At 35.2% G+C, this 24,498-nt stretch overlaps 1 protein-coding gene across 1 annotated transcript; it reads right to left on the bottom strand.

Moving 5' to 3' along the window:
- On the bottom strand, positions 22,659-23,751 carry LOC107640675. Its single transcript, XM_021124008.1, has 3 exons — positions 23,324-23,751; positions 23,084-23,219; positions 22,659-22,814 (listed from the first exon to the last, which is right to left on the bottom strand). Exons 1-3 carry the CDS (start codon positions 23,476-23,478, stop codon positions 22,674-22,676), a joined length of 432 nt encoding a protein of 143 aa, XP_020979667.1. The 5' UTR covers positions 23,479-23,751; the 3' UTR covers positions 22,659-22,673.

Consider the following 24,498-nt stretch of genomic DNA (forward strand, 5'->3'; position numbering starts at 1 on the left):
AGTGCAAAGAAAGGAGTGGAGGAACAAAAAAGTGAGGAAGTCATTCAAGAAAATTCACACTCAAGTGGGGCAGAGAAGTACATGAAGGAAGAGCTCATTGAGCCACCAATTTAAAAAGCTCAGAATGAAGACAAAACTCCAATAATCACACAGCAACCAAGTCTTGAATCCAAAGAAGTGAAGGCAACTAGCAAGAACACCAATTCTGTCCCTAATCCAGCAAGCAAGATTAATCAAGCCATCTGCAAAAGGAAGCTTGCTGAGGAAAGGCCAAGACAAGGGACACTAGCTGAATCTTTCCCTCCTTTGAGGTCATTCCTCTTAACAAACTGGAAGAAAAGGAAGAAAGTGAAGAACAGGTAGACCGTAGGTACATTTCTTCTCCTTGCTTTGTTTAAATTCAATAAATTGGCATATGGTTACATTCTAAGTTTGGTGTTGCCTTGCAACAAATTGTTTTCAATCTTTTTGAATGATTGCATCAAATCAAAAATGAAAGTGTCACACCAAGATTTTAAGTTTGGTGTGCCACTTATTTCTATGCAATTCATTCAAGCAACACTACTTGTCTACACAATCATAATGCCTCTGCAGTTTTATTTTTTCTTTTAATTTGACACTTTTTCATTCTACTTTCTTTAGTCATTTTTCTGTTTTTAAATGCTTTCATTTTATTTTTCTTATTTACTGTGTTTATTAATACATCACCAAGAGAGCTTTATTCATGACAGATTCTTGACTTGGTGATTGTACGTAACAAATAACAGTTTCATTTGCTTAGTTTTAATTCAAATAAATTGACATATGATTGCATTCTAAGTTTGGTGTTGCTATGCAACAAAATTTGATTCCAATTCTTACAAGATACTTGCATTAATTCCAAGTAAAAGTGTCACACTAAGTTTGGTGTGCCACTTATCTTTTATGCAATATATTGTGCACACCTTCTTATCTATGCAGTCAAAATGTCTTTGTCTCTTGTGTCTTGATTGTGATCTTTAATTTTGCTTGCTTAAAACACATGTGCTACTAACATTTCATTGTATAAGACATTCATGATCCATCAAGGACAATAATAATGAAGATGAACTACAAGGTTGTAGAGTTCCTTTTCCTCTCCTTTGTTTCCAGCACTTTATTTTGCATAATTGTCTTTACATTCTCTGTATGCATGTGTGGTATGAATAAGCATAGTTTGAATATTGATTTGTAACATGTTGCCATGCCATTATGACTACCAACTTGAGTTTTGTAAAGCTTAAAGCAGTAAAGTATCATGATCATAAACAAACAAGGCATTAAAGAAGAAATTAGCATGTGCATATAAATTTTGGAAAGCTAGTATGATTAATTGTTGCTCAATTGCATTGGATTTTATTTAATTGAAGTTTTCATCTAGGACATTTTGTGAAATCTTTTGAAATCATGAAAACCTTGAAGGAAGTAAATGCAAATAAAGCAAAAAAAAAAAGAAAAAGGGAAAGAATGAGAAAGCTGAAGGCTCTGAGTACCAATGGCAATTTATTTGTTAAGTACTTGTGGTGTTTATGTATCAAGCCAAATGCTTGAAAACAAAACACTTAGAAGTCAAGGCTAGACTCAAGTGCAAAAGCACTCCCTCAAAGCTCAAGGTTCTGAGCATCAATGATTAGAGAGTCAAGAAAAGAAAAGAAAAAAATAAGCTTAATGAAGTCCTCTAATTCAAATGCTTGTGGTGCTTATGTATCAAGTGGTAATACTTGAAAACAAAGCATTTAGAATCATAGCTTTGTTATCAACTCATGGGGAAAAACACCCAAAAGGAGAAGCTAAATAAGGAAATCAAAAGCTTGTTTCAAGGAAGAAATATAAGAGAAAGATTTCATAAAATGAGCCAGATAGAAGCATCAATCATTTACATTTCTTTTGTGATTGTAGCATGCTTAGAAAACTAGCTAACCATGAACATTGAGTTGCTATTCTTCTTACCTTGGATTGTCAATCTTTATTGCATGATTCTTTTCTTGCTTGAGGACAAGCAAGGTTTAAGTTTGGTGTTGTGATGACATGTCACCATGTCATGTTTTTCTATGCTTTTTCATACGAGAAATAGATGATTTGTGCTTAAATATTGAATGCTTTTGTGCTTAAATAGTATATTTTCTTGATCTTTTAATTTTATGAATCTTGTAGGAAATAAGAAGAAAAAGAAGCAAAGAAGCACAAAATAAGCTAAAAAGGAGAAAAAAAAGCTTTAGGGAACGCTTTGAAGTTGGAGCGCACTTTGGAGCCCTAGGCCACGCTTTTAAAAGCGTGGCCCATGACCAAATTAAAAGAGAATAGGCAATCAGCATACAATGCTCCGCTCTTGCCAAGAGCTAAGCATTACCCTGATGCAAAGATGAGCTTGGAAGCAAAATTTTGGCTAAGTTAAAATCTGGGCGCTCACAGCATGACCATGCCTCCTTCAAAGAACTATAACTTGAGCTACAAATATTCGATTGATGTGCTTCCAGTTGCGTTGGAAAGCTGACATTCAGAGCTTTCCAACGATATATGGCAATCTATATTTGGCATGAAATTGAGGCACAAATGAAATACATCTTTAAGGGCCAAAAACAATCAAAAAAATCAGCCAATGCTTCCACCAAGGCTCGAAGCTGGAGCCTCACTCCAAAGCAAAGTAGCGCTCACTTGGAGAGCACAGCGCTCTCTTAGAGAGAGCATTTTCGTGCTCTCTTTATAAAAATTCAAGCAAAATCTTTTCTCCAAATGCTTTCACAAGGGTTTGAACTTGGGACCTCCCCTTGGAAGCACCAATGCTCAGCTCACAAGGTGAGCAGAGCACTACTCCTTGGTACGCACAAGCAACATTGACACGGGCCAAGGGAGCATGAGGCGCGCAATTGACACGGTCCAGGGAAGCAAGGAGCGCACAAGACAATCCCCACACCAAGCCAATGCTCAGCTCCCCTTGTGAACAGAGCATTCCCCTCATGCTTCTCCCAGCCAAGGCACGCTACAAGGGATCTCCAACATAAGCTCCAATGCTCTGCTCCCCACTTGAGCTGAGCATCCTCCAGGGAGCAATTTTCACATGGGCCGAAAATTCAATAAAAATCCAATTTAATTCAATTATTTACCAATTGAACCAAGGCCATCCAGATCCACTTCTCCTCAAATCCAAAGTAAGCTAAGCCCATTATCATCACTCAAAGGCACAAGAATTAGTTAGCTTAGGAATTTATTTTAATTGTAATTTGTTTAGAATTTCAATTTCATTTTCATTTTCACTTTGTAAAGCCTATATAAAGGCATCAATTCCATCTCATTAGGGGAGCCCAATTGTAAAGAGGCTAGCTCCACTAGGGAGTAGTAGGATTAGAAAACTCTCTCTTTAATTTTCATTTCTGTTTTAAATCTTGGATTGAGAGTGGAAGGAATTCTGTTTTCATTCTCTATCTGCAACTTCTCTTTACTTCTTCTGCAATCTTTCTTTTAATTCTCTGCAACTTTTCTCTTGTTGGACAAGGAAAGACTTGAGATCTAGACTTGTTTTCTAGTCTCCTCCACCCCTGAGATCTTCAACCTTCTTTTAAATTGCTGCAAATTAAGCACCAGTCATTTTCTTTTTTCAATCCTTCAAGCATTTTTACTTTCTGTTTCATTCCTCTTCAATTTCCTCTCCTGCATTCTGCAATTTCACATTTCTGTTCACATTTAGCTTGGTTTAATTTCCTACACATTTACACTTTCCTGCAATTTAAATTTCCAGTTGCTTGATCTATTGCTTTCTTTAATTTCCAGCACCCACTCCCCTTTACATTTAATGCAATTTACATTTCTTGCAATTTAAGTTTCAGCTAGTTTACTTTCTTGTTCTTTAAGTTACTGTCCAATTTACTTTCTGCACTTTAATTTTTCTTGTCATTTACTTTCTGCTGCATCAATTATCACTCAAATCATCAATGTTAGCTTGACTAAACTAATCACCCACTAAAGTTGCTTGATCCATCAATCCCTGTGGGATCGACCTCACTCTAAGTGAGTTTTACTACTTGATGCGACCCGGTACACTTGCCGGTTAGTATTTGTGTGTTTGGAAATTCGTTTTTCCACAAAAACACCATCAATCCCTTTGTTTCCTTTTCTTGCATAATTCAAGAATTCAGTGATTTGAATTCCAAGTTTCTTTACTGTTTTGAATTTTAATTTGTTTGCAATTACTCTTTGAATTGGATCAAGGAAGGCAGTGAGATCTAGACTTGGTTTTCTAGTCTCTTGACCCCTGAGATCTTGAAATTTCCTTTTAGCTCATCTGCTGAATGCTTCTTGAAGCTGATTTACTTTTCTGTTTGAAATAAATCTCAATTCACCTCATCATCTACTCTTCTGCTTGTTGTAATTTATTTTTGCTTGTTTAAATTTCTGAAATCCCAATTCCTAATTCCTTTTATAATTCAAGCAATTTACATTTCTTGCACTTTATGTTTCAGTCATTTACATTTCTTGCAATCTAAGTTTCTGCAATTTATATTACTTGCACTTTAAGATTCAGCTTCTTTACTTTCTTTGCCCTTTAATTTACAGTCAATCACCCCTCTCCCTTTACAATTCATGCAATTTAGCTTCTGTCAATTACAAATCACTCAAATTAACTCTTGTTCGCTTGACTAAATCAACCACTAAACTAAAATTGCTCAATCCTTCAATCCCTGTGGCATCGACCTCACTCACGTGAGTTATTATTACTTGATGCAACCTGGTACACTTGCCGGTGAGTTTTGTGTTGGATCGTTTTCCACACATCAATGAGATGGTGGGAAACTTGGGGAGTCTGTTGTCTTCTCTGACTTGGTAAACTTCTTTTAGATGCCTTTTCCGTGATGATTTTGATATTCCTCCACCCACGAATCTCCCATTAATCATATGTATATGTCGCTCGGGGGGTTTGAGGTAGATGTTCTTGTCATCCTCTTTCCTCATCCCTCTTTCTCTTCCTTGGGTCATACGACCTGTCCACCAAGTATTTGTCTAGTCGGCCTTCTCTGGCCAAATTTTTTATGACATTCTTTAAATCATAACAGTCGTTGGTAGAGTGCCTGTACATTTTATGGTATTCGCAGTATTCTATTCGACTTCCTGCCTTCTTGTGCTTAATTGGACGAAGAGGTAGAAGCTTTTCAGTATGGCATATCTCTCTGTACGCATCCACTAGAGAGGCCCAGATGGGAGTATAATTGTGGTATCTTCGAGGCTTCTCCGGGTTATAATCTTCCTTTTTCTTAGGTTTTTAATCTTTTTTTTGAGGTAGATATAGCAGGTTAATCCTCAAGAGTGGTTCTCTTAGTCGGGAGTTTTTCTCCATGTTGATGTATTTCTCTGCCCGCTCTTGTACTTCGTTCAGGAAAGTCGGGTGTCGCTTGGATATGGATTGAGAGAATGACCCTTCTTTGAGGCCATTAACTAGCCTATGTAGGTAGCTTTTGTATCTCTAAGAATGCTTTATTGAATCGCTCCATATAGTCTCGAAGCATTTCTCCCATTTTTTGTTTAACTCCTAACAAGCTCGGGGCATGCTTTACTGTATCCTTCTGGATAGAAAATCTGGTAAGAAACTTCCTTGTCAGGTCGTCGAAGCCTGTTACCGACCTAGGGGGTAAGTTGCCAAACCACTTCATTGCTGCTTTTGTCAAGGTTGTTGGGAAGGCCTTGCGGCGAGTGGCGTCAGAGGCATCAGCCTGGTACATTCGACTTTTGAAGTTGCTGAGATGGTGTCTCGGGTCAGTCGTTCCATCGTAGAGATACATGTCGGGAGTTTTGAAATTTTCAGGAACTTTGGCCGGCATGATCTCCTCCACGAATGGATCTTCTCCTCCTAGGGGCTTTTCTCCCTCTCAGCTCGGTTATTCCGACTTCGAAGGTTGGCTTCTAGTTTTAAAAACTATTCTTCAAGCTCCTTTCGTCGCCTTACCTATCTCCGCAGTTCTCGTTCTGCTTCCTGTTGTCGCTCAACTTCTTGGTCGAGCTGCTCTAGTTGCTCTCATTGACCATGCACTATACCTAGTATCTTCGTTGTTGGTGGAGGTTCCTCATTCTCAGAATAGTGGATCTCTGATTGAATCCGTCTCTGGGGGGTTCTCGATGTTCCCTCTCCATGGGGGACATTTGTTTGTTGTGTTGGAAGTAAGACGAGGGCATGGTCCTCCTGTTAGGGCTCAAGTTCAAATTCGGATGCTATATGCCCATCTTCATACTGGTGGTCCGCCATTATCAATGGTTGAATCTCAAGTCCCCGGCAACGGCGCCAATGTTATAAGGGTTACCTAAAACAGTGATCTGGGCCTGAACATGAAGTCTAGACTCGTTTAGTGGCAACGACCGACTTGTTCTTGGTGCTGCCGTTCGAGTTTCTCGTGAGGAGGTGGGTGGTACCTGCAAAAGGCTCCAATGCTTAAGTTAGCAAGGAATTTTAGCAAGTTTTTAGTAGATTAGAACATAAATTATACCTGAGGGGTGTCAGTGTACTTATAGTAAAGTCAATAACCACATTTGTTGGAGTAATTCCACCTTTATTGGTGGATGACCGTTCCCTTTATCTTAGGAATTTGTTAAGATCTATCTTTTAGGGAAGATAGATATGGTGGGAGAGATTCGCAGAGATATTTACTTGCTTGGGCAAGCAGAGCCAGGCTCCTTTAGGATGTCTGACCTCTTCAAAGAGGTCGGGTATGAGTTAGAAACCCCCGTTATCGATTGGACCTCTTATCTTTTATTGGGCCTGTCTTTAGTTATTAGGTCAGGGTATGAACAACTTCTTTCACTTGTTGTAAATGTTAATGTATATATTTGAAAATCTTTTCTTAAATTTCTTTTGATTTATTTGTTGGAAATATATGGCCTGTATTGAAATCACATTAATTTGAATGAATCTAGGTTCACACTGAATAGGTTGAATGTATTTATCAAATCTCAAGAGCGACAAAAATACAAATGAACCAAAATTTATACACGAAATGAACCGAAAAATGAACCTCATTATATGACTATTCAATTGCAGAAACACCCAAAAGCGGTTTGCTGCAACACAATTGCAGAAGATAATTTGAAAAAGCAAAAAGTGACTATTCAACAAAACATAACATAAATAAAAAATCAACCCTCATTATATGACTAGAACTCAAATGAACCGAAATTTAGACATACATGAATCGAAATGCATTTTAATAAACACCTAAAACTTTTTACCACAACACAATTATAGCAACTAATTTGAAAAATCAAAATGTGACTATTCAATAAAAATAACACAAATCAAAAATTAACCCTCATTTTCATCAAAGGGGAAAACATTATATTAGCAAAATTTATTTTAATAAACACCAAAACTTCTATCACCCTCTCCGAGATAATTCATATCCTGTGCGTGATAAAGGCTGGAGCTTGACTGAATCATTGATCCACCATCTAAAAGGTTCAACTGCAAAAAAAAAAAAACCATATATTAGCAAAATGCACAAATGCATTTTTCCTAATCAAAAGCAAATCAATGTTACCTCGCTTAGAGCTGGCTTTTTCTTTTTTTTTTTTTGCATTTGCGATCTTTTTTTCCATATTTGATCCCAGTCTATTCTTGGGACATCCTCTTGTTCTAACATGTGGGGGACTTTGAAGGTCATTAACATCATTCAACATAACGACTTTGATAAACCGCTATTTTACAGTTTATCTTGTGCTTAATTTAGTGGATTTTATCCATTATTCTCACACTTATTCATTGAATTCGCATGTTTTACATTTTCCTTCCTAATTTTGTGCTATGATTGAAAACATGCTTCTTTGGCCTTAAATTTGCTAATTTTAATCCTCTCTTATTACCATTCGATGCCTTGATATGTGTGTTAAGTGATTTCAGGGTTTATAGGGCAAGAATGGCTTAGAGGATGAAAAGGAAGCATGCAAAAGTGGAAGGAATACAAGAAATTGAAGGAATTGCTAAGCTGTCAACCCTGACCTCTTCGTACTAAATCGACCATAACTTGAGCTACAGAGGTTCGAATGAGGCGTTTCTAGTTGCGTTGGAAAGCTAACATCTGGGGCTTCAAAATGATATGTAATTTGCCATAGTTGCCATGCAGTTAGGCAATGCACACGCATGGATCACGCGTACGCGTAACCTTGCAAAAGTTCAGCGACGCGTATACGTGGACGACGCGTACGCGTGACAGAGCCACATGCTGGACGTATCAGAAATCGCTGGGGGCGATTTCAGGGCTGTTTTTGGCCCAGATCCAAGCCCGAAAACACAAATTAGAGGCTGCAGAGTGGGGGAATCATGGAGACAACTTTCATTCACATAATTTTAGGTTTTAGATGTAGCTCCTCTCTCTAGGTTTTAGGGTTTTTAGCTTTAGTTCTTCTAAAATTCTGAATTATATCTTAGTTTAATTAGTTTCTCTTCTACTTTTATTTGTTCTAGCTTTCTAGTTTATTTATTTCCCTTGTTGATTATTTTATGTTTCTAATTTAGTTTATGAATTCTCATGTTAGATTTTATTTCTCTTTTAATGCAATTTAAGGTATTTCATGTTTATTGCTTCTTCCTTTATTTGTTATCATTGATGCTTGCAATTGTTGGTTTTAGATTTTACATTCTCTATTATTTTTCTATGCTTCTATTTTGTGCCCACCAAGTGTTTGATGAAATGCTTGGTTGGATTTTAAATTAGCTTTTTATGTTCTTAGCTAAGATTGAGTAATTAGAGACTCTTGAGTTATCAAACTCTTTTGTTGATTGATAATTGAAAGTTGCTAGTTAATTTGAATTCCACTAACTCTAGTCTTTCCTTAGGATTTGGCTAGGACTTGAGGAATCAAATTGATTTATCCACTTGACTTTCCTTCATAGCTAGAGGTTGACTAAGTAAGAGCAATGGACAATTGAGGTCACAAGTGACATTGATAATGAGGATAAGAATTCCAATTATCAATCCTTGCTAACACTTTTCTTAATTGTTATTTTATTTTCTTGTCATTTACATTCCTTGTTCAACATTTCAAAAACCCAAAAAGATACTTTTCCATAACCAATAGTAAAAACACTTCCCTGCAATTCCTTGAGAGACAACCCGAGGTTTAATTCTTCGGTTACTTTTATTGGGTTTGCTTAAGTGACAAACAAATTAAATTTGATTGAGGTTTAATTGTCGGTTTAGATCGTGGAAGGTGGAAGGAATACAAGAAATTGAAGGAATTGCTAAGCTGTCAACCCTGACCTCTTCGTACTAAATCGACCATAACTTGAGCTACAGAGGTTCGAATGAGGCGTTTCTAGTTGCGTTGGAAAGCTAACATCTCAAAATGATATTAAATTTGCTAATTTTAATCCTCTCTTATTACCATTCGATGCCTTGATATGTGTGTTAAGTGATTTCAGGGTTTATAGGGCAAGAATGGCTTAGAGGATGAAAAGGAAGCATGCAAAAGTGGAAGGAATACAAGAAATTGAAGGAATTGCTAAGCTGTCAACCCTGACCTCTTCGTACTAAATCGACCATAACTTGAGCTACAGAGGTTCGAATGAGGCGTTTCTAGTTGCGTTGGAAAGCTAACATCTGGGGCTTCAAAATGATATGTAATTTGCCATAGTTGCCATGCAGTTAGGCAATGCACACGCATGGATCACGCGTACGCGTAACCTTGCAAAAGTTCAGCGACGCGTATACGTGGACGACGCGTACGCGTGACAGAGCCACATGCTGGACGTATCAGAAATCGCTGGGGGCGATTTCAGGGCTGTTTTTGGCCCAGATCCAAGCCCGAAAACACAAATTAGAGGCTGCAGAGTGGGGGAATCATGGAGACAACTTTCATTCACATAATTTTAGGTTTTAGATGTAGCTCCTCTCTCTAGGTTTTAGGGTTTTTAGCTTTAGTTCTTCTAAAATTCTGAATTATATCTTAGTTTAATTAGTTTCTCTTCTACTTTTATTTGTTCTAGCTTTCTAGTTTATTTATTTCCCTTGTTGATTATTTTATGTTTCTAATTTAGTTTATGAATTCTCATGTTAGATTTTATTTCTCTTTTAATGCAATTTAAGGTATTTCATGTTTATTGCTTCTTCCTTTATTTGTTATCATTGATGCTTGCAATTGTTGGTTTTAGATTTTACATTCTCTATTATTTTTCTATGCTTCTATTTTGTGCCCACCAAGTGTTTGATGAAATGCTTGGTTGGATTTTAAATTAGCTTTTTATGTTCTTAGCTAAGATTGAGTAATTAGAGACTCTTGAGTTATCAAACTCTTTTGTTGATTGATAATTGAAAGTTGCTAGTTAATTTGAATTCCACTAACTCTAGTCTTTCCTTAGGATTTGGCTAGGACTTGAGGAATCAAATTGATTTATCCACTTGACTTTCCTTCATAGCTAGAGGTTGACTAAGTAAGAGCAATGGACAATTGAGGTCACAAGTGACATTGATAATGAGGATAAGAATTCCAATTATCAATCCTTGCTAACACTTTTCTTAATTGTTATTTTATTTTCTTGTCATTTACATTCCTTGTTCAACATTTCAAAAACCCAAAAAGATACTTTTCCATAACCAATAGTAAAAACACTTCCCTGCAATTCCTTGAGAGACAACCCGAGGTTTAATTCTTCGGTTACTTTTATTGGGTTTGCTTAAGTGACAAACAAATTAAATTTGATTGAGGTTTAATTGTCGGTTTAGATCTATACTTGCAACGCGATTATTTTAGTGAAATTCTTTACCGACGATTTCCCCCATCAGGCTTCGTGAGATAATGAACATTTGCTTTTACTTTATGCTTGATATTCTTGCATCTCATCCAAGACATTATCAAAAGCCCGGTGCAAAATTCCAGTCAACTCCTCAAATTCTGACGCAAATTCACAAATATTGTGTGAGCAAAACACCAAATCATCAAATCTCTTGCTTCTTGGCTCCAATAAAGGTTCGTCTTGGCTGCTCTTGATATGTGTGTGCCTCCTCTTTACGTTCTTACTCCAACACTCCAATATATATTTTGGTGCCACTTTATATACTTGCTCAAAGCTTAAGGCACTTAGAGAATGACAACACAATATATCCCTTGACTCAAACAATAAGCACTGGCATTTTACTTTGCATGATATCACATCGTATGTAACAACAAACTTGTTGAACATTGAGTTAGAAACATATTCTACAACTTCATATGCCATATAACCTAGAACTGACTGCATTGATCTTGTGATACAATTCACCTTTCCTCAAAATTGTGCTTGAACTTCCCTGAACTTCTCATGAGTATTGGTGCACGGAATTGCAATCACACCTTTACAACTCTGCACAACTAACCAGCAAGTGCACTGGGTCGTCCAAGTAATAATTCCTTACGCGAGTAAGGGTCGATCCTACGGAGATTGCCGGCTTGAAGCAAGCTATGGTTATCCTGTAACTCTTAGTCAGGAGATTAGTGATAAAAATGATTTTGTTTATGAAAAGTAAATAACATGAAATGAATGATACTTGTGATTTAGTAATGAGGAACAGGTTGAGGTTCCGGAGATGCTCTGTCATCTGAATCTCTGCTTTCCTACTGTCTTCTTCTCCAAACACGCATGGCTTCCTTCCATGGCAAGTTGTATGTTGGTAGATCACCATTGTCAATGGCTACCATCCGTCCTCTCAGTGAAAATGGTTCAGGTACAGTTTCTGTACGGCTAATCAACTGTCGGATCTCTCGTCTCGGATGAAAAATACCAAGCACAGCTACCGCACGGCTAATTATCTGTCAGTTCTCACTTGTGTCAGAATAGGATCTCTCTATCCTTTTGCACACTGTCACTACGCCCAACATTCGTGAGTTTAAAGCTCGTCACAGTCATCCCGTCCCAGATCCTACTCAGAATACCACAGACAAAGTTTAGACTTTTCGGATCTCAGGAATGCTGCCAATTGGTTCTAGCCTCTACCACAAAGGTTCTAATATCACGGATTCGAATGCTCTGTTGTCAAGAGAGGCAAGTCAAATTCGTGGATCAGAGACCCAAGAGATATGCACTCAAGCTGTCGCCCAATGACTACGTTGAGCTCAGATAGAACGGGAGTGGTTGTCAAGCACGCGTTCATAAATTTGAGAATGATGATGAGTGTCACGGATCATCATATTCTTTATATTGAAGTACGAGTGAGTATCTTAGAACAGAATCAAGCGTGATCGAAAAGAAAACAATAGTAATTGCATTAATCCATTGAGACACAGCAGAGCTCCTCACCCCCACCTATGGGGTTTAGAGACTCATGCCGTAGAAGATACAATATGAGATGTAAAAAATGTCATAAGTTGCAAAATGAATCTCTAAAAGTAGTTTTTATACTGAACTAGTAACTTAGGTTTACAGAAAATGCGTAACTAAATGCAGATAGTGCAGAAATCCACTTTCGGGGCCCACTTGGTGAGTGTTTGGGCTGAACTTTGAAGCTTTCACGTGCATAGGCCATTCTTGGAGTTAAACGCCAGCTTAGGTGCCAGTTTGGGTGTTTAACTCCAGTTCCGGCGTTTTAGGCCAGAAAAGGGTCTCTGGCTAGCGTTAAACGCCAGTTTTGGCCATCAAATCTCGGACAAAGTATGAATTATTACATATTTCTGGAAAGCCCAAGATGTCTACTATCCAACGCAATTGAGAGCGCACCAATTGGGCTTCTGTAGCTCCAGAAAATTCACTTCGAGCGCAGGAGGGTCAGAATCCAACAGCATCTGCAGTCCTTTCTCAGCCTCTGAATCAGATTTTTTGCTCAGGTCCCTCAATTTCAACCAGAAAATACCTGAAATTATAGAAAAATATACAAACTCATAGTAAATTTCAGAAATGTAATTTTTGCATAAAAACTAATAAAAATAAAATAAAAAGTAACTAAAACATATTAAAAACTATGTAAAAACAATGCCAAAAAGTGTATAAATTATCCGCTCATCACAACATCAAACTTAAATTGTTGCTTGTTCCCAAGCAACCAAAAACAAAATAAGATAAAAAGAAGAGAAAATACAATAAATTTCAAAAATATCAATGAAGATTAGTTTTAATTAGACGAGCGGGACTAGTAGCTTTTTGCCTCTGAATAGTTTTGGCATCTCTCTATCCATTGGAGTTCAGAATTGTTGGCCTCTTTAGAAACTCAGAAATACAGATAATGTTATTGATTTTTCTAGTTAAGTTCTTTTTTATTCTTGAACACAGCTACTTTATGAGTCTTGGCCGTGACCCTAAGCATTTTGTTTTCCAGTATTACCACCGGATACATAAATGCCACGGACACATAACTGGGTGAACCTTTTCAGATTATGACTCAGCTTTGCTAGAGTCCCCAGTTAGAGGTGCCTAGAGTTCTTAAGCACACTCTTTTGCTTAGGATCATGACTTTTACCACTCAGTCTTAAGCTTTTCACTTGGACCTTCATGACACAAGTACATGGTTAGGGACAGCTTGATTTAGCCGCTTAGGCCAGGATTTTATTCCTTTTGGGCCCTCCTATCCACTGATGCTCAAAGCCTTGGATCATCTTTACCCTTGCCTTTTAGTTTAAAGAGTTACTGGATTTTTGCTCTTGCCTTTTGGTTTAAAGAGCTATTGGCTTTTTCTGCTTGCTTTTTCTTATTCTTTCTTTTTTTTTCTTTATTTTTTGCATTTTTTTCGTAAGCTTTTGCTTTTCACTGCTATTTCTTGCTTCAAGAATCAGTTTTATGATTTTTCAGATCACCAATAACATGTATCCTTTTCATTATTCTTTCAAGAGTTAACTTTTCTTAATTCCAATTTCAAACATGCACTGTTTAAGCATACATTCAAAAAGCAAGAAGTATTGCCACCACATCAAAATAGTTAAACTAATTTCAAGATAAATTTCGAAATTATGCACTTCTTGTTCTTTTGCAAATAAAAACATTTTTCATTTAAGAAAGGTGAAAGATTCATGGAACATTCATAGCTTTAAGACATAGACACTAAACACTAATGATCATGTAATGAAGACACAAACATAGTCAAAACATAAAGCATAAAAACCGAAAAACAGAAAAATAAGAACAAGGAAATTAAAGAACGGGTCCACCTTAGTGATGGCGGCTAGTTCTTCCTCTTGAAGATCCTATATGGAGTGCTTGAGCTCCTCAATATCTCTTCCTTGCCTTTGTTGCTCTTCTCTCATGGCTCTTTGGTCCTCTCTGATTTCATGGAGGATAATGGAGTGCTCTTGGTGCTCCATCCTTAGTTGCTCCATGTTGGAACTCAAATCTTCTAAAGAGGTGTTAAGTTGCTCCCAATAGCTTTGTGGAGGAAAGTGTATCCCTTGAGGCATCTCAGGAATTTCTTGATGAGGAATTTTCTCATGCTTTTGTTGAAGTCCATGAGTGGGCTCTCTTGTTTGCTCCATCCTCTTTCTAGTGATGGGCTTTTGAGATAAATCTCTCCATCTCCCATGACTCAGAGTTGGAAGCAACTGCCTTCCCTTTCATCTTCCTAGAGGTTTCTCCGGCCTTAGGTGCCATTAATGGTTATGGAAAAACAAAAAACAGAGCTTTTTTCCACACCAAACTTAAAAGATTTGCTCGTCCTCGAGCAAAAGAAGAAAGAAAAGATTAGAAGAAGAAGAGATGGAGGAGATGGAGGTGTGTGAATGGTTCGGCCAAGGGGGTTTTAGGTGGTTATGATGTGTGAAAATGAAGGATTTGAGGGGCTTGTATAGGAGTGGAATAGAGAGGGAATTCTTGTAATAGGGGTTGTTTTGGGAGGGAGATGGTTTGAATTTGAATGGGTAGGGGTAGGTGGGTTGTATGATGGTTTTGGAGGAGAAATGGAGGTGATTGGTGGAGGTTATTTTGGGAAAGGGTGTTATGGAAAGGTGTGAAAAGGAGAGAGAGTGAGTTGGGGTAGGTGGGGATCCTGTGAGGTCCACAGATCTAAGATGTCTACTTTCCAACGCAATTGAAAGCGCGCCAATTGGGCTTCTGTAGCTCCAGAAAATCCACTTCGAGTGCAGGAGGGTCAGAATCCAACAGGATCTGCAGTCCTTTCTCAGCCTCTGAATCAGATTTTTTGCTCAGGTCCCTTAATTTCAGCCAGAAAATACCTGAAATTACAGAAAAATACACAAATTCATGGTAAAGTCCAGAAATGTGATTTTTTCATAAAAACTAATAAAAGTATAATAAAAAGTAACTAAAACATATTAAAAACTATGTAAAAACAATGCCAAAAAGTGTATAAATTATTCGCTCATCAAGTATACACATGCTAGAATTGAGCCTCTATTGATGATTTTGTTACACACGGTATGACAATATGAAAATCTGCAGCATTAAATTTTCTCTCTCATTTTGCTCTCTGATTCCTAGGCAATTATTATATTGCTTTACAAATTAAATCAAGGAGCTATTGCATGTAATAAACTTATTAAAAAAGCATGCATTCTCTCGCTCCTTTGTGTGCTTCTTATCCCAATCTAAAAGTGATAATCAAAATAAACTAGAATCCATAAATAACAATCTTCAAATAGCTCTACAAATAAACCGAAATCAGACACAAAATGAACTGAAACATATACCCGTTTTCACCGAAAAAATAACATCAATTAATTCAAATGAATCCTTGGTTACCTAAAAGCCACTTATAACCTCAAACACCATACTTCATGAAAAAATCATTCCAATTCCTATCACATGCATCTTTTGTAAACGAGTTCCAAACAACATGACTCATCTCTTGTTTGATTTCTTCGTGTCGCTTGTAGCCATTTAATTTACTTGGGATCTTCTTCTTGATATGCCAAATGTACCACTAGTGAATTGTTGTTGCCATAAAGTTCTCAATAGCCCTTTGCATTGATGTGCATTGATCGGTAAGAATCCTTTTGGTGCCTTTCCTCCTATCCAATGAAGTCAACATTCAAATAACCATTTGAATGACTGAATATCCTCATTTTTCATCAAAGCACATCCAAGAAGTGTCGACTGACCATGGATTCACACCCACAAAAGAGCCAAAAACCATATTGTACCTGCAAATGGACACCAACGATTATGAACCAAAACTGGTTATGTGTATGAACCGAATATTATATCATAATGAACTGAATACTTGTTTGTGTTGTAAGTCATATCAAATGAAATAACTTCTCTAAAATACTCATACGCAGCCCTGCTTCTTGCGTCATCCTAAAATACATTTTTGATAGAGTGATCAACTTCATGGTTAAGCTCAAAAAAGAAATTTTGATTCTTCTCTTTCATTTTTAATAAGTACTTCCCAAATTCTTTGGCATCATCTTGTTCGGAAACATTTCGTACTTCCATTGTAATATAATTTCTCATATCTTTTTTAAAAAAACTTAGTTCACGATGACCACCCACTACTACTACAAATGACTGATATATTTTATCCGTTCTGATTCTAGCTTCCTCATTATTTTCAATGGTACGACATACAAACATGCTAAGCTCCTTGTGTTGTTTAAGCATCTCTGCTCGATCTGGACAACAAGGATGTAAATGATTTAGAATAACTTTAGAAATATTATGATAAAAGATTAGTACGAAGGATAAAGGGATAAGAAAAAGGATGGAGAAAAGATGCAACAGAAAAGACGTGGCGGAAACGTAAAAGGATAGATAAAGGTTTTTCTACTAGACCTCTAAGAAACCTGTTCTTAGCAACCTAGGTCATCGGAAGAGATTCCCTACTAGACCTTCAAAAAATCTATCCTTGACAACTTAGATCAGAGGGATGAATTTGAAGAAACCACCACGCAAAATAATCATAGTGTTGGATCCTTCAATCTTCTTCATGCAACAAGAAAAGCAAATCACTCACTTCACTTAATCACAGTAAAAAACGTCCATAAAGCACTAAGAATTTTATTCATCAAAAATTGTGTAAATTGTCTCACCAAAGGTGTTTAAATAGACCTCTAAAACAAACTAACTAAAAAATAAGATAAGATAACTTAATTTAAATCTCCTAAAGATAATATATCTAATTTGAATCAGATTTGATCTTATTGGATTATATCAGATTTGATTTAAATTTTAAAATCCTAAAGATATGATAATTAATTTAAATCAGATTTGATCTTATTAGATTAGATCAGATTTAATTTAAATTTAAAATCTCTAAAATTACTACTAAGCAAATCAGAAGTAAATCAAATCTTTTAACAAAATCTAACTGCAAAACCAATTAAAATAAATGCCTAAAAAATTCAAAAATTAATAATAAATTTTTCCTTCCATTGAATTTGAAAAGCATTATTGGGCTTCTTGTTGTCCTACCTTAACCCAATGGGCCTTATGAGTTGTCGCCATTTCAGCACCACTGTTTTTGAGACGGACTCTTGGCCTTCTTGATATCCAAGACCGGTATGGTATAATTCTTCTAGTATTCAAATCTTTGAACTTGACGAGATTACCATTCTGCCCCTTAACTCTAAAATGACAAAAATGTCCTCCTGACCACATATCATCCTCTCCCTCTTCAATGAGAAGCTCTTCTTCCCTCCAAGGAATCCAAACCCAATCCCCAAATTCAAATACTATAGTTTGATGGCTCTTCTCTACCTACTGAATTGTGGCTATGTCCCCTCATATGTACAAGTTCAATTTTTTCAACCATACTTTCACCATATTTTTCAAAGTGTGCAATTTGTCTTTCTTCCTTTTCATCTATATTAATGCCTCCATAATTGACCATTGAATCTACAAAGCCTGGAAAAATTGATATAAAAATACTAAGAATTTTATGGTTAGATGTATGAAAAACTAAGGACTTCGTGGAATTCAATGATACTAATGGACTCTTGTCTAGGCTAAAACTTTATAGATCTCTCTCACAATTGTGTTTATTGGTCTGAGTTTCTTTTTTACTCATGACTCCTCTCGCTCACTATTCTCCTCTTTTCTCTCAAAACTCTTACTTTCAATCAAACATGGATTCTTTTCACTCAAACACTCACTCTCTTTCTCAGTTTTTTTTCTCTCATATTTTTCAAATTGCTCACATCCCAAGGACCCAGTTGAGAAATTATGCACTTTTAAATCTTCTAAGGACACATCTCCATCTACAGCATACTCAACAAATTCTTCCATATCTGGCTTTGAAGAAGAATTAAAGATAGGCGTAGAAGAAATCCTCTTCTTATATCGATCTATAATATTCTTCTTGAAATCAGAAACTTTGACTTGTGTCTGATCCTCAAATTTTGCTCATTTGGAATTCCAAATTGCTATAAATTGTTGCATATGCTCCATGTCAATGGCCAACTTGACCAAATCCTCCATGGTCGCATAACGGTAACGTTGTACTTTATCTGCAAGTTCTTCGCATAATCTAAACAAAAATCGTTCCATAAGAACCTCGAAACTCCTTTTAATATTAGCCTTTCCATCAAATATAGAAACTCCTTGTGGTACTCCATCACTGATTATGAATCTTGTTGTAACTTACAAAATTTTCTAAAAAATTCATTGTGGTATAATGATGGCACAACTCGATTCCTCATGTGGTATGATGATGACACAAACTGGCTCCTCATAATTTTCTTCATCTTTTTCCAATTGCAAATTGGCCTCTTTCCATACCGTCTTCTAGATCTTTCTAATTCAATCCACCATATACAAACATCATCAGAAAAATTGGCTTGTACCAGTCGAACCTTCTTTTCCTCTGAAAGGATGCAATTTGCAAAAATTGACTCTACCTTCCTTTTCCATCCAAAATAAGCTTCAGGATCATTCCTCCTTTTAAATGCAAGGATTTGCAACCAAGAACCCTTTTTCACATATGAAATTCCTTTGTCATCACTATCGTAATACTCAATCATTTTTTTTGCAACTTTTTCTTCTTTTTTTTTTTGTGGACTCTAAAGTGAATTTACAGAAATTAAAGAGAAAAAAAATAAAGGGACTAAACAAGACCCATGGAACGTATAGATAAATAAGAATTTACCTATGACCTATAACTGATACCAGATGATAAGAGATTAGTACGAAAGATAAAAGGATAAGAAAAAGGATGGAGAAAAGACGCAACAGAAAAGATACGGTAGAAACATAAAAGGATAGATAAAGGTTTTCCTACTAGACCTGTAAGAAACCTGTCCTTAGCAACCTAGGTCACCGGATGGAATTTCCTACTAGGTCTTCAAAGAACCTGTCTTTGACAACCTAGATCAGAGGGATGAAGTTGAAGAAACCACCTGAATCACCATAATGTTGGATCCTTCAATATTCTTCATGCAACAAGCGAAGCAAATCACTCACCTCACTTAATCACACTTAAAAAATGTGCATAAAGCACTAAGAAAATTTTATTCATCAAAAATTGTGTAAATTATCTCACCAAGTTGTTTAAATAGGCCTCTAACAAACTAACTAAAAGATAAAATAAGATAACTTAATTTAAATCTCGTAAAGATAAGATAACTAATTTAAATCAAATTTGATCTTATTGGATTAGATCAGATTTGATTTAAATTTTAAAATCCTAAAGATATGATAATTAATTTAAATCAGATTTGATCTTATTATATTAGATCAAATTTGATTTAAATTTAAAATTCCTAAAAATACTATTAAGCAAATTAGAAGTAAATCAAATCTTTCAACAAACTCTAACAGCAAAACAAATTAAAATAAATGCCTATAAAATTCAAAAATTAATAATAAATTATGCCTCCCATTAAATTTGAAAAGATTATTGGGCTTGTTGTCCTGCCTTAACCCAATGGGCCTTATGAGTTGTTGTCATTTCAACACCACTATTTTTTAGACGGACTCTTGGTCTTTTTAATGTCCAAGACCGGCATGGTACAATTCTTCGAGTATTCAAATCTTTGAATATGAAGAGATTACCATTCTGTCTCTTAGCTCTAAAATGACAAAAATGCCCTCCTGGCCACGTATCATAATCCAAAGACCAATGTCCTTCAATATATGCACATAAATCCTGGCTGGACAGTTTATTCCGGCTGAAGGGTTTGTCTTCAGAGTTGGAGATATCTTGGATTTTTATTTTCCCTCTCTACTATATGTAATTAGTTCGTTCTTAATTTCATCTCCCTTCTGAGTGGTATTTCTTATTTTCATAGAAAAACCAGCAAGTTTGGAATAATCTTTATAGAACTTTCCAGCTTCTTCGATTGTCTTGAAAGTCATCTCGACCTTTGGGATAAATTATTCATCAACAACACATTGGACTGTAAAATGAACCGAAATATTATCATAACAAGACCATTGTGTAATAACCAATAAGTCGAAACATATGCATTCTATAAAATCAGAAACCATTGCATTCTATCCAAATTCAAATTCATAAACAACATTGATTTTAGTAAAGAAGGACGAAATTATTCATTATCACTTTATTTAATTGCACTCCATTCTATTCAATTTAAAATTGTTGAAGAATGAACCGAAATAAGATCATAACAAGCCAATTGTGTAATAACAAATAAACCGAAAAGTGTCCATTATATAAATTCAAATTCAGAAATTCTTGCATTCTAGAATAAACTGAAAATATTATCAAAACAAGACCATTGTGTAATACCAAATGAACTAAAAATTGAACACTGGTTTTATTACTTTATTCAATAGCATTCCTCTATTCAATTCAAAATTATTGAAGAATGAAACCAGATAAAATGAAGACCAATCAAAACCTCGTCCAGTTGATTCGATTCTGAAGAATAATCTAAATCGCTCTCATTCAACTGATTTGAGCTTGAATCATTCATTGTTTTGATAAAATGCTATTTGATTCAGAAGAATAATACGCTATTCGATTCAAAAGAGTAATATGTTATTCAAATGTAGATCAAAATTTGAAGAGAAAGAGAAGAAATCATAGGAGAAACACAACAAAAATGAACGAAAATCTGAAGAGAAATCAGAGAAGAACAAAGAAGCTTTACGTTGAAGAGGAAGCTTTATGTTGAAGAGATTTACATTAAAAGTCTATTATGAAAGTATGAAAGAAAAGGTAGCACAACACGTGAGAGAAAATAACATAGTTGGACTTGGTTAGGAAAATTACTTAAATACAGAGCATTATTGTTAAATAATAACGTATAAAACAATGAACATAGGACTAAGGTTAGAATAAAATATATACGAGTAATATATGAATTTTACAAAATATTCGAGATAAAAAAGTAACTTAAGATTTAAATATAATACTGTAAAATTACTTTAAAAACATATATAATTTTGTTTATCAACGTACCAATGAGTTCAAATAATTATTTTTTATTTAAATTACAAAATAAATATATTAATAATATTTTATAAGGTACACTGTAAAAATTTCAATTTAAATAAAATAACTAATTATAATAAAAATTGTACATAAATATTAATTGACTTAAATTTAAAGTATTTTATTAATTTAATCATTCCTAATAAATTAGTCTTTAAAAACTCATATTAATAAAATAAATATTCATAATAGAAATGACGTAAATTAAATTATGTAATTCTTCCATTACTGAGTTTTAATTTCTATTATGCAAAATATTCGATTAAAATAAAATTATATACTAATCCTGATTAATATAAAAATCAACTTATCTCATAAATCATTTAATTATTTTTAATAAAATAATTCCTAAAAATAAAGAGTTTAAACTCGTAAAATAAATTATATCTTATTTTATATTTAAATTTCTAAAAATATAGGATGTTACAATGATTACTTGAAATGGATGGATTGAACCTAAACGTGAGATTCAAATTCCTTTTGGATGCTAAGTTCGATGTCTCTGTGGAAGATGTGCCATCATCCGACATCTTGAGAATGGGGTGATACCTGTAAGAGATTCTAATGCTTAAATTAGTAAGAGTTTTAGGTAGGTTTTTATGTAGATTATAGTTGAGAAATACCTGAGTTGGAAGAGGTATTTACACAATCGAATGAGTGATCTTGTAGCCACATTTGTAACCTCCCTTCCTATTCTAGCGGGTAGTTATCTTCCCCTTTTATCTAGGAGTTGTTAAGATCTCATACTTAAATATATGAACTTATTTGTAAGTGCAGTTAAGGTTCTACATACCAGGTGGACCCTATAAAGTTAGACAGGGTAGTGAAGGGAATTTGACGTACATAAGCTTTGTTTTTTGGGTCTAATTTTGAATTTTGAACCAGGATAAGAATAATTATAAACAAAAAAAAAATCTGTATTATTTAACTAAAATTTTAGTGGTTTTCATGTTTTTCGTAAAAATTATTTTTTATCAATACTAAAAGATGAAAAATAAAAGAGAGTAGGCTGGTCGAGAGAAAGAAAAAGAGATCGATGATGAAGAAATCGAAGGAAAAACAACAATAATTAAAAGCAGGATTAGCAGAAAAAGAAGATGCAACGACAGAACAATAAGATGAAAAAGAAACAATAACATCAAGAGAAGTATATAATTTTCACGTGCTGAGTATTGTAAATGAGTTTTGTCGTATACGTGTAACATAACCGTACATGCTATATATATTCTTTTCAATTATAATCAAGAAAATCGAGTCATCCTGGTCTTCAAGTGACCGTTTCCGAGCTCGCAGATTGAGCTGAAGGCTTTCGGGTAGTGGAGGTGTCCTCCCTCTGCGGAATAGACATTGCGGACGTTATGGTTTGGAAGTTATTTAAGTAGCACAGATGGAAAATAACAATTTGTTAGTTTTCTTTACCGATGAGGCTTCTATCTCAGCAACACCCTCACAACCTTGACCACCTCCTTGTAGCAAGTCACAGTACTTTACTGCTTCATTTTCATCTTCAAATTCCTGCAAATATATTGTGAAGTTGTAAGCAATTAAACCATTCTAATGACTGAAAAGTTGCAATAAATACGCAGTATCTTACAAACAAGACCTACTCAAGGTGTTTTATATGCAGCAGCAAAAGAATCATCATATTACCATTTAATCAAAATAAAATGGTAGAGCATAAAGTTAGAATTTGTTGGAAATTCACATTACTAAATGTTCACAACGACACAATACTTTGATAATTATAAATTTAACCGTGGTGATGCATTTGTATGAATATATACCAGCACTCCCTCTCTAATATCTTCCACAAGCATTTGAAACTTTGTTCCTCCCCTTGCTTGTTTGGACTGATTCCCAAGTCCAGATCTCCAGTTGCCTCCTTTGGAAAATAATAAGCCAAGCTCTCTCTCAACCTCACTGTTAGAGATTAAGAAAAAGAAAGAGAAAAAAAATCTCAGGTAGGAAATATGGTGTATACTACTAAGGAGGGGTGAAAAAGCAAGCATAAAAGTGGATCAAACCTTCTATTTCTTCGGGTTTTCATTGTCCACAATTGATTTTCCTTTTGCGTTAGTACATAAACAGGCTTTGAAGTTTCTCTCCAAGGGTTGGAATCTAATACTGTTAAAATGAACGAAAGGAACAAACAAAATATTAATAATGCTTTACTTGCCATATAAACCTTCAATTTTCTATGACAATCTCCCTATCCACCTACACACATGGGTACACCCAACAGGGACACGGGCATATCAATCTATCCAAAAATGCGTGCAACACAACCAGCACTATGTACAACACAGGCAACCACAGCATATTTAAACATGCAGCAAGGTAGTATAAATCATTTACTTTTGGTTTTGGAGAGGAAGAGACCGAAAGAAAAGGGTTTGAAGAGTAACATGAAGTCCTCTTTACTCTTGAAATCCTTCCTTTTCATCCCTTCCCCTCCAAAACTCCAACTGGCAAACACACCCTAAAGCAACGCTCCACTGTTGTAGCGTCTTTTCTTTCTTTTTCTATTTTTTCTTTTTTCTTTTCATATATATATATATATATATTTTTTTTCTTTTTGTAATAAAGTACCTACAAAAATATCAATGCATATGGTTTTACATTTAATTAACACATGAGTATGTACCCGACTCCCATGATTTCAATGAAAATACAACACACACCTTTTACTCAACTAATGTCCCAAGTTTTCCCATACTTGAATGATATACACTCACTAGCCTAAGCTAATAAAAGATCCAAATTATGGACATTTATTGTTTTTCGCTTTAGGGCTTGTAATGTGCTAAAATTAAGAACAAGTGGGTTAAGCGTAGGCTCAAAGTTGGCTAACAATGGAAGATAAAAGGTAAGGCTATTTGGGTAAGTGAGCTAATTGAAACAATGGTCTCAATCGTATAAATGCATGTCTGCATAAAATAATGGACATAAAGAATCAAACAAATCAAAGATTACAATCATAGAGAGAGAATAATGCACACAAGAAGGAAAATAAGTGGTTATATGACGTAACCACACAATTAGGCTCAAAACTCACAAGCTTGTGTTCTTAGCTCAAAACATGATCCACAATATATATAATTCAAGTAAGTTTAATGAAAAATTTTCACTCAAATCAATTAGGGCGCCCTACAGATAGAAATCTTGAAAATTTCATTATTTTGACTAAGCTTATTATGTA

Source organism: Arachis ipaensis, chromosome B05 (assembly GCF_000816755.2).
Source record: "Arachis ipaensis cultivar K30076 chromosome B05, Araip1.1, whole genome shotgun sequence".
NCBI lineage: Eukaryota > Viridiplantae > Streptophyta > Magnoliopsida > Fabales > Fabaceae > Arachis > Arachis ipaensis.